At 51.4% G+C, this 13,033-nt stretch overlaps 1 protein-coding gene across 1 annotated transcript; it reads right to left on the bottom strand.

The window, feature by feature from the left end:
• Positions 1-6,589: 6,589 nt before the first annotated feature.
• PLEKHF1 (pleckstrin homology and FYVE domain containing 1) lies at positions 6,590-12,822 on the bottom strand. Its single transcript, XM_027697678.1, has 2 exons — positions 12,776-12,822; positions 6,590-8,888 (listed from the first exon to the last, which is right to left on the bottom strand). Exon 2 carries the CDS (start codon positions 8,874-8,876, stop codon positions 8,055-8,057), a length of 822 nt encoding a protein of 273 aa, XP_027553479.1. The 5' UTR covers positions 8,877-8,888; positions 12,776-12,822; the 3' UTR covers positions 6,590-8,054.
• Between the last annotated feature and the right edge of the window lie 211 nt (positions 12,823-13,033).

The following is a 13,033-nucleotide window of genomic DNA, read 5'->3' as shown; positions in this document are numbered from 1 at the left end:
GAAGACGCTTAATGGGGAGAGATTTGGTCACATCTGTGAATGGCACAGGGATGAATAGGAGGAACAATACCGTGGCAGAGAAGGCAGGGTGCACCCACCGAACTGGCAGAGGTGAAAGGAAGTGCTTGTTCACACAGTGTAACAGGGAATTGTGGAGCTCATTGGCACAGGATGCTCCAGGTGCCAGAACAGAAATGTGTTCACAAAGCGATTAGGCAGCTTGATGTCAGAGAGGGTTGGTCACATGGGTCCAGAACCAACCACTGCCTCCAGAAGTTTCTCACCACGGGCTGACAAGAGACTAAAGCAGCAGAAGTATTGCTCTGTAGGTGCCTCCCTCGTGATTTTGGGTAGGTGAACTCTGGCTCTGGTTTATTAAGTCTGCTTTCATGTTCTCCCAAACCCATGCTGCACACCACTTCTGCACTGTTGTGCCAACATATGTGCTGTGAGTAAAACATGACATACGTGCTGCCAAAGCAATCGTGTTCTGAAAAAAGTGTGGTACGCTTTGTATTGTACAAAAGGGTTTTCCTGTGATAGGGAGGACCTGCCCATTTGCCTTTGTGCCTTTTATCCCACTCAGGAGTGGAGCCTTCCTCCCTGAGTGCTTTCCTGTGTACAAACAAGTGATTAAACAGAGGTAACACTAACCCGTGTCCATCAGTTGCAATCAGTTATTTCATGATCTCAGAATTGCAATATCAACCTAAAAATTAAACCAAATATCTTTATTGCTTGCACCTCACAGAAAATGTCTCCAGAATCCAAAGCACTAGGCAGTATTTTTAAAGAGGAAAATCTTCTTTATTCACAGCCTTATAAAGTGGAAGTTGTGTTAAAATATGGTCATGCTATTACCTTATTTTGCAGAAAGGAAATTGTTTGACAGAGATTACATGGGTCAAGTTCCTCATGTTTCTTTTTGAATGTTTAAGTGTTCTCAGATAACTGATTTAAAATTTATATTTAAAAAAAAAAAAGTTCCTTCTCCTCCCCTGTCTTGCTGTTCTTCCGAAACCTGCAGCCAGGAACCCACAGAGGCACCTGTTGTGCAGGGCTGGTTCAGATGGAGGGATGCCCTGCCCACTGCAGCTGCATCCCAACAGTGTAGCTGGGAGAGCTGGCCCCGGGAAAATCCAGCCTCCAGAGGCAAATACTGGTGGATGAGCAGGAGGAGATTGTTCAAGTGCTGCTGGGTGGGAGGCAGAGCCTGCTGTGCTCCGAAGAGCTGTTAACAGCACATCTGTTCTGTGAAAGTTTGTTTCCAGGGAGCTGCGCTGTGTGTGCTCAGATAATGACCACCTCCTCTGCTTGCTTCCAGCACAGGACCCTTCCCCATCTCCCAAGGGGAACAGCATTTACAGTGCTGGGGGCTCCCCCATTCTTCATGCATTGCCCAGATGGTTCTTCTGAGTGGTGAGGGCGCTGAAATGAGGGGAAGCTGTGTAGAGCAGCAACCCTATTTTTACCTCTAACTTTTAAGGTCTCAAACTACAAACACATCCTTTAGAATCCCTTCTGTGACACAGCCACGTGCTGGGCTTTGGCTACTGCCTGTCCTGGAGGAGAGAGGGAGAATGTCAGCTGGTGTGAGCTGGTGTGAGGGGCTTGCTTGGTGATTGCCAGGGTGCTGGCAGAGCTGCTGCTCCAGAGGGCTCTCCTGGGCCTCCAGGGCCATGCTGTGAGGGCTGCCCCAGCTCAGGGGCTACACCAGCTGCATCACAGACCTCGTTTTTATGGAGGTAACATACCTCTAACTGCTGTATTACAGGGACAGTACTGCTGAAGTCTTGAAGCAGCAAAGTGTGATGTCATCCTTCCCAGATTAGCACCGTAGCTCCTTGCCAGTGGATTTTGTAGAACCTCTCATCGTTCAAGCTGTTTCCTTGCAAACAGATGGCTGCAGTGTGTGACATCCTGAGTGCCTGTGGGACCCAGCACAGGCAGAGGGGATTGCTCGGTCTCGGGTGTTGTATCTGCCTCGAACCTGGTACTGGTAGAATGAACAAATGCAGCTGCAGTCAGACACCCTGCAGGACAAGTCCTCCCCCACGGGATGGATGTGACTGACACCAGCCTGTCTCTGTTGAGGTTTGAGGGTAAGGCATCTCCCCCGTATGAACTGCAGCAGAAGGCTGTGCTGCAGAGGCCCTGGCAGGGTTAATGCACAGCCTCACCCCCCGCTCTGCTCCCTGGGGTGTACAGACAGCTGTGGTTAGGAGTGTGTCAGGGAGAGCAGCTGGATCCTGCCGAGCCAGTGAAAAACAGCCTCTCCCCACAGAGAAGACAGCTCTCCAGGTGGTGTGAGGCTCCCTGCTGCCCACGGAGCTGTGTGGGGGGAAGATGACAGGGCAGCTGCCCTGGTTCTGTGGCCCCAGCCGTGGAGGTTGGACTGCAGGGCTGGTGCTGGGTACCTGGGGAGCAGGGCTGGCTGCACAGGGTGTGCAAAGCCTTATGGTGGCATATGAAAGACCTTTGGACTATGAAAACCATGCACAGCGAAACTGCTGGGCTGCTTGGGCTGCTCAAACAGTAAACAAGTGAGCTCAAGGACATCTTTGGAAGGATCTAAACACTCGGTTTGTGTGGAACTTGCTGCTGAGCACTCACCAAGTCAGAGGCTTTGATGGAGCCAGGAAGCTGTGACCTGGGTGCTGCTGGCTCTGGTCTGTGGCTTGGTTTGCTGGCTCACACCTCGAGCAGTTTGAGCCATTTGAGAATGGCTGTGCTCACAAAGCCCTGCTCTCCTGCACGCTGCCGGGCACAGGGCTCGCTCTGGAGCTCTGGCAGAACCCGTGTGCCACGCACAGGTGATGTGCAGCTCGGGCAGGCTCAGGCAGGCTGCCAAGGGGCTTGTCCAGCTTGCCCTGTAAGGTGGCCATGGCAGGCTGAAGACTGCACGAGGATGTGATGCGTGTTAGGGGACATGGTTCCTCCTCCAGGCCTCGATGGGAGTGGGAACAAATCCATGGAGAGGCCTCAGTGCCACACTTACTTTTCCCTCTGTTGCCTCTGGAAGATCCTTCATATATGAAACCACTAAAGCTCTGTTTTTACCTAATGTGTAACTCTTCCTGTAAAAAACCACGTGTGACTTTTTTTTTCTTGTTGCTGTTAGAGGAAAAGAGACCTGTCTAGCCTTGAGTTAATGCTTTTTGCTTCTCAAACACATTGTTTGCCAAAGGTTCTCATCAAAACACATCGTGTTTAGGACAGAAAAAAAGGAGAGGCTAGACAAAGCCAGCAGCATTCCCTTGCTGCGTGGGGCAGTCTGGGCAGCAGGATCACAGGCTGCAGGATTGCTGATGGCAGCAGATGCTCTGCCCCAGGTTGGTTTGGCTGCACAACAGAAGGAACTGCACGAGAGTGCTCTGCTAAAGCAAAATCTCTTATCTAACTCCCCTCCTCCTTTTTCTCTCCCCTTCCTACAGTAGCAGACTGGGGAGGTTGTGTAACTCTCTCTTGGCCATAAACCTCTCTGTAAGAGGTTTACAGAAAACCTGCTTATTGCTTCTTTGCATTTCTGGGCCTTACTGGAAAGGAAGTCAAATGCCAACTTCAAAGAGAGTCACTCTGCATTCCTCAGCACTCGATACCACCTCCCTGCCTGCCTCTCCTCCAGCTGCTGCACAGAATCACACCACTGGCTGCATATTAGGAGGTTTTATGAACAAGTGCACAGGCAGGAGAGGCTCCTTCCCACATCCCTGTGTGGCACTGGGGTTGTTCCTGCCTGTGATGTGCCACACGAAGCAGATCCGGCTGTGTATTGCCCTGCAGTGCTTTACACCACAGTGTGCAGCCTGTGCTTCCCTGGAGCACAATGTTCCTCCCTGGGTGCTCTGGGGAGCAGCTCCAGCACTCAGCTCTCAGGCAAGGGTTTCTTGGAGCTGCTTTGCTATATTGTGTTCACCGTGGAAGTGACAGTAGTGTAACATCTTTCTGCCAACACCTTTCTTAAAGTCCACGGCCTGGAGCAGAAAGAGTCAAAAACAGAAGCCTGTATTTTTCATTGGAAACACATCACTTCACAGCTCAGCAGCAGCTGGGACCATCTGTGCTCCTCAGTTCCTCCTGCTAATCAAAAATCCCAGGCTGAGGAACATGAGAAACTGCCTTGCAGCAGCAGTGAGTCGGAAGAGGCTGTGGGCTGTGGCAGAGCCAGAATTCCAGCTTGGATGGAAACCGAGTGTTTGAGTAACTGGGAGCAAGGCTCTGGCTGAGCAGCTGGCTCGCTTCTCCCTGCTGAATGCTCATGAATGCTGAGTCAGCACCGTGCTGGGAGCCGTGGTGTGCCTGGGCTGTGCCTTGGGATGGCAGAACACATGGGTTTCATTGAACTTCTTTGATCCTTTCAGTTTATTCACAGATCAAATCTCCCCATTGCCTTTCCTTGGGCTTTTGTGACTGGCTGCTGCACCAGTGCCATCCTCTTCCTCCCCTTCCAACTGACTGAAGAGCAGAAGAGAATTTTTATTATTAAATGCTTTACTGCATGGTCCTTAGCTCTGCTTTCCTCTATGCTGGAGGATTCCCAGCAGTTTCAGCAGGTCTGATGCTGACATTCAAGTTTTGCTGTCCATGTTCAGCACACTAGTGTTCTTCTCACTCCTGACAGCTACAGGGACTGTCCACTGGCTCATGTGTGTCCAGCTGAAAAGGAATCATTGTGCTGCAGGCCAAAAAACTCTTGGATTTTTCTAAATGTGCCTGGGCTCCAGTTTCTGCTTGAGGAAGCAGAAGGAGCATTTTTCAGCCAGTCTGTTTTCCTGAGGCAGCACTCCAGGATCAGTGCCAGGGCTGGTGTGCAGCAGGAACAGCTTCACCCTGCTGTGCCTTTGGACCGTGACACCTTCAGGTAGGGGCTGAGCAAGGAACCCCTTCTGGCAGCTGATCCCCATTGGGATCTCCATGTTTGGGAGCTCTGCAGGAGGAGGATGTGACCCCACAAAACCCCCAGCCTGGAGATGTTTCCCAAGGTGAGCACTCAAGCTACTGCTCTTTTTGTAGTCGGCTGGGGCTGCAAACTGTAACAAATCTCTGGTAAAGGCATTTATTTAGCTAAAAAAAGAAAAAACCCAAACCATCAGGAAATGCCCTATTAATGCACTGGAGACAGAATCAGGCTGGAAAACTCTAGGCTGGACTGTAACAGTACTGCCTGTGATGTAAAACCCATGTGTTCAGCAGGCCAGAAGCCAGGAGCCCCAGGCTCTAATCCCAGTGCTGAGCTCCGCAACTTGGCTAACAGAGCTACAGGAAGAGGGGGAGTGGCTTTGTTTAAATTTCCCCATGTTTTCCTGGGCAGGATCCTTTTACCATACACATTAGCAGTTTTAAGAGTCACTGGGTTTCTTGGGGCTTCCATGGCAGGTGTCCTCTTGAACCTGTGGCTGCCTCCAGCCTTTCCATGTCTCCCTGCCTGGCAGGAGCTGCTCTGCAATGCCTGATGCTTCCTGCACGGCCAGAGAGCTGGGAGATGGATAACAGCAGGAAAAGCACTGGGAGAAGGCAGTGCAACACACCAGGCAGCGTGTGAGAAGCCTCTGAAAGTGCAAGTGCTCCTGGGCACCTCCTCACCTCTGAAACACTTTCAGAACTGCAGTGAATGTGATGTGAGCCACTCTTATTCTGTTACCTCAGGAATGTCCCAGCATTTGCACCCTGAGGGCTGGGGCTGTACCAGCTGGTGGAAGGTGTGTGTGTGTTTCCTTAAAGGCCATCAACAGCATGCACCAAAAGAAGGGGCTGGGTTGTTTTTGGTAGAGTTTGTTTGGTTTTTCAGATTCTTTTTTTCCTGCTGTGATTAAGAAAAGCTCTTGCTCACCAAGAAGGCATTTGCTAGAGGCATGTCTGTCTCTCATTACTGGATAAAAACAGTTTATAGCTCTTTCAGGGCTGATAATAGTAAGACCTTTGAACACGTAAGATAAAGAAAAGCTGATCTTGAAGAGAACTAAGGATTGGGTTCAAAACTGGAATACATTTGTGGAGCCAGTTACTAGGACGAAACTGGGAGTTTCACTTCAGGAGCAGGGAACTGGAACGCCAGCAATGGACACGGATTCAGCAGCTGGGCTATTTTTGGCTTGTGAGCCATTCTAATGGCTGTTTATTTTTAAGGTCATTTTCTGTTTGCATAGCATGTACACCCTTCTGCTGGGTGGGAGGCATTGTAAAAACAGTCACTGCTGTGCAGAGTTAGGAACTAAGCTTGGAGAGTGATGGAAAAAACAGAACCTGGTGTACTTATTGCTTTAAAACCCAAAAACATCTGCTTAGGTCATAAGGTTTGTTGGCCCACTCTAAGCTGTGTCCCCACCGGAAAAATACCATTCCAACTAATACAGACTACTGCAGGGGATTGCAAAAGACTTGGGAAAAGTCTGTCAGATGATAACATGGCATAAATAGAAAGGAAGCATCAGATTTGGATTTTTTTTTTCACTCACCCTTACCTTCAAGCAGTAAATAGAAACCCAGAGAAGTCTCCCCACAGCTGAGGAGTCTGAACTCATGCTGGTTGGCCAGGCCTGAATCCCAGTTCTTGTTTAAGACTCTTGTTCAATAACAGCACACTTTATTGTCCTATTTTCCTGGCTTCTTCCTGTTGGCCATATCTTTTATTCACACACAGTCAAGTGATACAAATTCATTGGAACAGTGGCACTTTATCAAAGACATTAAGAATGATCAATTTGAACTGAAATTTTAAAAACCCCAAGTCTGGCCACCTGTCAAGCAATGCACTGCTTGTAACAGGTCATGGTAAGGAAATAGTTTATAACATTGGCCCATGTATTCCCAGCCATGTTACTTTTCCAGAGCATAAAATACACAATAGAAAAATACACTAAAAGCAATAACAGAGAAATTGTAGAAATGTCTGCTGCAAAAAAATTGCTGTTGTCTGATTTCCTGTATATTTACTCCCATGCTACATTATGATAGAATACTTGGATAAACACAGTTTATTTCTAACTTAATTTGAACTTTAAAGCTGATCTCAAGTTAACTGTAAGGTCTTTGGCTCCAATCCTTGAAGTACATAAAGCACCTTAACTTTGGACTCATGAGACTGATAGACAAGAAGTGAGCCCACAAGTGGGAATTCAATGCCTTGGGCAGCAGCCCAGGAGGGAAGGGGAAGTTGGAGTGCTGTACTTCATAGGATCTTAATTTGGGGCAATTTCCTGGATTTTTCAAGACTTGTTAAAAGTCTTCCCTGGGCTGTGCTTTCACCTGGTAGGCTTGAGTTCTTCAAGTTTCTGGAAATCTGATATTTGTATTTGAGATCTGGGCTCTGCACTTAGTTGAGTCAACTGTAGTACATCCCTAGCTCCTTATTTCACTGCTCAGTGTAATTTTACCTGTCCCTTTCTCCTCTCCTTCCTCCCTCCTGTCCTGGTACCACCCCCATGGCCTCTTTCCATGTGAGAGCTGGATGCTCCAGCGCTTTGCTAGGGCTGCTCACACAAACCTCATTCAGAGCACCATTATCTTAGTGTTTCCAACACTGAGAGACCTGGGTGTAGACATGGAAGCCAGTGCCAGCCTCATGCCAGGATGAGCAGCTATTCCCTGGGGCTGGCACACTTGCAGTGACAATCTCTGGCAATGCTCATGGAAAACGGCCCCTTGCCACGACAGAGGAACACACTGCAAGCAGGCAAGCGTGTTCAACTCCAGGACTTCTTGCTTCTTTTTCTCCCAAGAGCCAATCTCAAAACATTTCAAAACAGGAGTTAGTACTGCTGTGTTTTTGTGGAGAGGAAGACTAAGGCACTGAAGGGCAAGCTCGATTGGCCAAGACTGATCTGCAGGTCTGTGCCCCAGTCCGTGCTATTCACTGAGCTGTTCTTCTCCGCACACACGTTGTATGAGACACGTTCTCAGAGGGGCAACCTCACCTCTGCTTCCCCCACAGACACCATGTACAGAGGCCAAGATCCACAGTCCTAGGCATGGCCTCCAGAGAAAACATTAAGGACACACACTGGAGGCCAGAGGTTGGCTTCCCAATGTCTAAACTCCACCAGCTCCCAGGGAGGTCAGCTATGGAAAGATGACCAGGATACTGGTGAGGTATAAAACTCTGTGTCTGCTGGCCACCGCTCAGCTTTGTCGTCATCAGACTTGTCGCTGTCATCGCCGCTGGAGGGCTCGTAGCCCTGGATGGCAGAGCAGATCGGCTCTGTCTGCCTCAGATCTGCCTCTGCCTCCTTCTTCTTCTCCGCCAGCAGCTGCCTGTAGCACAGGTTGCAGACCCTCAGGGGCTTAGGGGACAGCCGGGGCATCAGGAACCTCTGCCTGGAGCAGTCTGCGCAGACGACGAAGCCGCACTTGCGGCAGTGGTGCCTTCGGGTGAGCGTGGAGAACTTGGTCTGCGTGCAGCGCATGCAGATGTCCGTCGCCTTGTCTGGGATCCAGGGAGCCGCGTGCTCCGTGGAGGGCTGCCGGCCTGTCTTCGTCAGCAGGTGCCTGATGCACTCCTCCAGATGGCTGATCCACTCCTTCCGCTCCGTGAGGGAGGCCGCGGAAACCACGAAGGACTTCTTGGAGGTTTTGATCATCCAGCGGTTCTTCATCTGCAAAGTGTCTGGCAGCGTCTCCAAAGTGACATCTTCAAGGGGAATGATGTGCTGGGAATTGTACTTCCTTTTGTTGATGACTATGCTGCCGTAGACGAGGATGTCGTTGAAAAGGAAGAATATGCGAGGCTTTGGTTTCTTGCGGCATTCTTTGGTTAAAATCCCTTCTCCTAGAAGGACCCTTCCAGGCAAGGCTAAGGGCTGCCCGGAAGCCCCAAAGCAGCTTTCCACAGCAGCAATGCGCTGGCTGTTGATCTCGGTGTTTGCAAGATGGTCCACCATCTCCAGCTCACTGTGAAGAGAGGAAAACAAAGAGGGAAGTGGTGAAGCTGCAAACATCTGCACTGGGTGGGGGTGAATAGCTAATGCATGCACAGGTGAGATGCTCCTAACGCAACCCGAGGGTACAAGTAATCTCCTGAACCCTCTGCACTTTAGCTTGTTACTTTTTAAAATTAAATTTCCAAACTTTCTGGCCTCACTTTGCAGCAGTCCAGTCTGTACTGGGATAGTTCAGTTTGCAGCAATGGAAGCCCTCGGAGGCAGAGCCAGCTCTTCCATTACAGCTGTGCTTTGCACCAGTATAACTCCATGCCCTTAGTAAAGGAAGCTGCTTGCTCTGAACCTACTTTTATGCAGGTGTAAATACTTGCTCAGGTGTCATTGTACTGTGACAGCTGAAGGGTACCAGGACCTGCCCTGTCTATCCCTCTTGGTGCTGGGAGCGAACTTATGATGGGCTCAGGGAGGAGATCCATGGTTTTGGGAGCAAGCCTTCCATTTCTGACTGCCACACCTGCTTTCTCAAGGATTGATTACAGACACACACACCCCACAGCCCCATTTTGGGCCAGAGCTGAGGCAGGAACAAAACAAAACACTGTGGTATCACTTGTTCCCACTGGTCCTCCCTGCATGACAAGAAGAGAAAAAAAGAGAAAAGAAAAAAGCCCCTGTTATGTGAATAAACCCACATGAGCCAAGCCTTTCCTCCACTACCCCAGGGATGCCAGTGCTTCCAGTTGCAAGACACATCATTCTGAAAACAGTTCTGCTCTCTGCTGAAGGGGAAGTGGAATGCAGCACGAATATCCCTCCCACAACTCCACACCCTCCTTCTCCTCTGGAGTTCTCAATCTGGAGTTTTGTTAGTCTGTTGCTTGTTGTTTTACTAGAAAACCTAGGTAAGGGTAACTCTGAAGTAAAAGCAAATGTTTGCAGTAAGGAAGGTAGTTTGGAGTAAGGAAGGCACTCCTTGTAAGTTCATTTTTGTTGCACCTACCCCTCATGCACTGAAGGAGCTGCCCCAAGGCCGGCTGGCCATGGGAATGTGAGTCATTTCCTCTTCCAGAGAGGTAGCTCAGCCATCACGAGGCAGCTCCAAGATCACAGGGATGTGTGTTGCCCTGGTTCACTGAACCACTAATGCAGAGCCACCCTCCACTGCTTTCCCTGTCCTCCTTGTCCAGAGTGCCTGCTACTATGGAGGCTGGAGGGGAAAGGGAAGAGGAGGATGACAGCACGCCTGGCCCTGTGTGTTTGGGACAACAATGACTTACATTCTACCCTTGTCCTTCACCCCAAGTCACCCCTTCACTATGCTGGAAAGGAAACCACAGAGCTGCTGCTAAAGGCTGCTGCACACCATTCACTTCTTGCCTGAGCTATCTGGCAGATAGACAAGTCAATTCTGCTGAGTTCCCACAATTTTCTTCTCTAGAGCACGACATGGTAAAAACACAAAAGGCCAAGACCCAGGTTTAGCCCTGGGAGACCTAAATGAAGTGACCTACCCTGCAGAAATAGCTTTCACAGAGAAACACTGAGTGGCCAGTGCTCCTGAAGAGCTGGCTTCCTCAAACTGGAGGGAAGGATGTGTATCCTCAGGGCCTCAAAGCACTGGAATGCACTGGATGGAGCTGGGACAGTGTTAAGCATATCCACTCGTGTGGGTGGGCAACAGCCATCTGAAAGGGTGACTCACCACATCCCACCACAAGCCAGGTCAATCCTGCCCCGAGTTCCAGAGAGTGCTCAGCTTGAGTAACCACATAAAACCCAATTTCATGTTAATATTGTGACTCACTGCAAATAATGCACAGTTGGGCTTTGGAATGCAAGTACTTTGTGAATTGGGTAAATAAAGATAGCTGCTGAGTGTTATTATGGTCTCCTTTCCTGGGAGATGAGAGCCTCTCCCTTTGGAACAAAATGAGGATATGAAGTCTAATCTATTTTATTCATTTTGGTAAATATTTTTTTCCTGTTTGCCATGTCAGGTCAGCAGGGTCACAGAGCTTATTACCAAGTGCTACATGTGCCCATGTGCCACATACAGCAGCAGCTCATCCAGCTGAAATGAGGGTGGGAAGATGTACTTTACCAGCATGCTGCTTTTCACGGAGGTTTTTGGCATGGCAAATTTGGGGGCTGGTTATTTTCATCAAGATCTGTTGGTTCTACATGTGATCAAATACTATGCAATGAGCATGACTGATATTCAAAGGAAAAAAAATAACTGCTTGGCACTCCACTCCAGAAGCAAGCACGCCACAACTTTTAACAATGAGTGCTTGTTCACTTGGGATTATAAACAGCCATGTTGATGCATGCCAGGCAGAGCATTTCAACTTAAGTTCCTGGGTCACCGAGTCTGGGGTATGTTTTTCAAGACTGTGTGTATCTAAGGCTTAGCTGTAGCGATGTAGTGAGCTGTTCTACCTGATCCTTCTGTTCTTGCCATCAGACAGAGCTGACAGTCTTGGTATCCACTGCATACCTAATGCATACCACATGCATGGGATGGCCCATGAGGATCAGTGCACTGAGATCTGACTGCTGAGCTCTGACAGCAGAAAATGCCCCAAGCCTCATCTCTCTGCAGCTCTCCCTTACTCCCTCTTTCTGCTTTGCTCAGCTGAGCACTGTCTACTGGAGTTAGGGCTGGTATAAGCTCTTGCTCACCGAGCACAGTAAGCAGGATGCGGCTGCCAGAGCAGGCACTCAGAGCAAGCAAACCAGAGTTCCTCTCCTTCTCCTGCCTGAGGGGATTTCAGCTTGCCTCTCCCTCTTTCCCAGCATGCTGTAACTGCCGGGGGGAAGGAGGACAGGCTCTGGCAACCCCTTTCCTGCCATGCTCATGAGGAACCCAATTCAGCACATGTACATTTTGGCACTGGCTGTCACATTATGCCTTTGGGAATGTCACCAGTCCCGGCGGGGTATGGACTGACTGAGCTACCAAGCTTCTTGCCATGTTCAGTATAGGGCCAGGGCAAAGGGACTGCCGAGCAGTGGCTTTTGAGGAGCTCAGACTGATGCTACCAAACCCACTCGCTGGCAGCCTGAGCTCAGCTGTGGCTCTTGCGAGTGCCAGCCAGGCTCAGAGGCGCCTCAGCAGCATAGGAAGGGAGGAAGGAAAACCCGAAACTCAAAGAAATGCCTCGCTCCCTCCCTCTCCCCTGCTCTATCCATGCACACATCCCCAGGCAGAAAAGCGAGGCGCACTCCGCCCGCACCTCCTGCTCCCCTCCCCGCTGCTTATCGGCCTCCCCGTGCTGGGGAGGCACAGGGAAAAGCCCCCCGTCGGGAACTCTCGGGTGTTGGAGCTGACAGGACCAATGTGACAGCACTTGGGCACGCTCAGGCTGGACAAGGGCTCGTGCGAACGACACGCGCGGGCCGGCTGGCGAGGGTGGGCGACCACCGAGGGAAGAGACAATTCCCTGTCCCTCCCAGCGCCCGAGAGCCCACGTGCCCCTTTGGAAGAGGCGCACAGCCCAGGGGAGGCTTCCCCTTAGAGTTCCGCGGCGGGAGCACTTTCTGGGATTTTGGTACACGGTCAAACTTGGTAATTTAAGCGTCCCTCTAAAAACCCCAACAAACCCGCCCCTCCGACCGGCGCTCGGGTCACGCACAGACACCGCGGGGCTGCAGGTACCGCACGCACGGGACGGGACCCCCGGGCGGGCAGGACACGCCGCGGGCCCCCCCGGCCGAGCCCCCGCCGCTCTCTCCCCCCGCGGGCGGAGCGGCCGCCAGACCGCCCCGCTCCCCCCGCACCGCCCCGGCGGCGGAAACCCCCGACTGTCCCAAAGCTCTCCCAGAGCTGTCCCGCTCCGCACCAGCCGCCCGCCCAGCCCCGCGCAGACCCCCCGGTCCGGACCCCGCTCCGGCCGTACCTCCCGGACCTCCCCCGGCAGCGCTCCCGCCGCCCGCGCCGGGCGGATCCGCCGCTCTCCCCGGGCCGGCCCCGCTGCCGCGGCCCCGCGACCCGCCCACCGCCACCGGCGGCCAATGGGCACCGCGGGGACCCGCAGCTCCGGGGCGGCGGGGCCGGGGCTGCCCGTGTGCGGTGGGTGAGTGTGTGCGGTGGATGCGTGTGCCCGATGGGTGCGTGCGTGCGGTGAGTGTGTGCGATAGGTGCGTGTGTGCGATAG

Source organism: Neopelma chrysocephalum, unplaced genomic scaffold (genome assembly GCF_003984885.1).
Source record: "Neopelma chrysocephalum unplaced genomic scaffold, ASM398488v2 Primary Assembly neopelma1_121, whole genome shotgun sequence".
Lineage (NCBI taxonomy): Eukaryota > Metazoa > Chordata > Aves > Passeriformes > Pipridae > Neopelma > Neopelma chrysocephalum.
The sequence above is the reverse complement of the archived record's forward strand: the minus strand, read 5'-3'. Positions and strand labels throughout refer to the sequence as shown.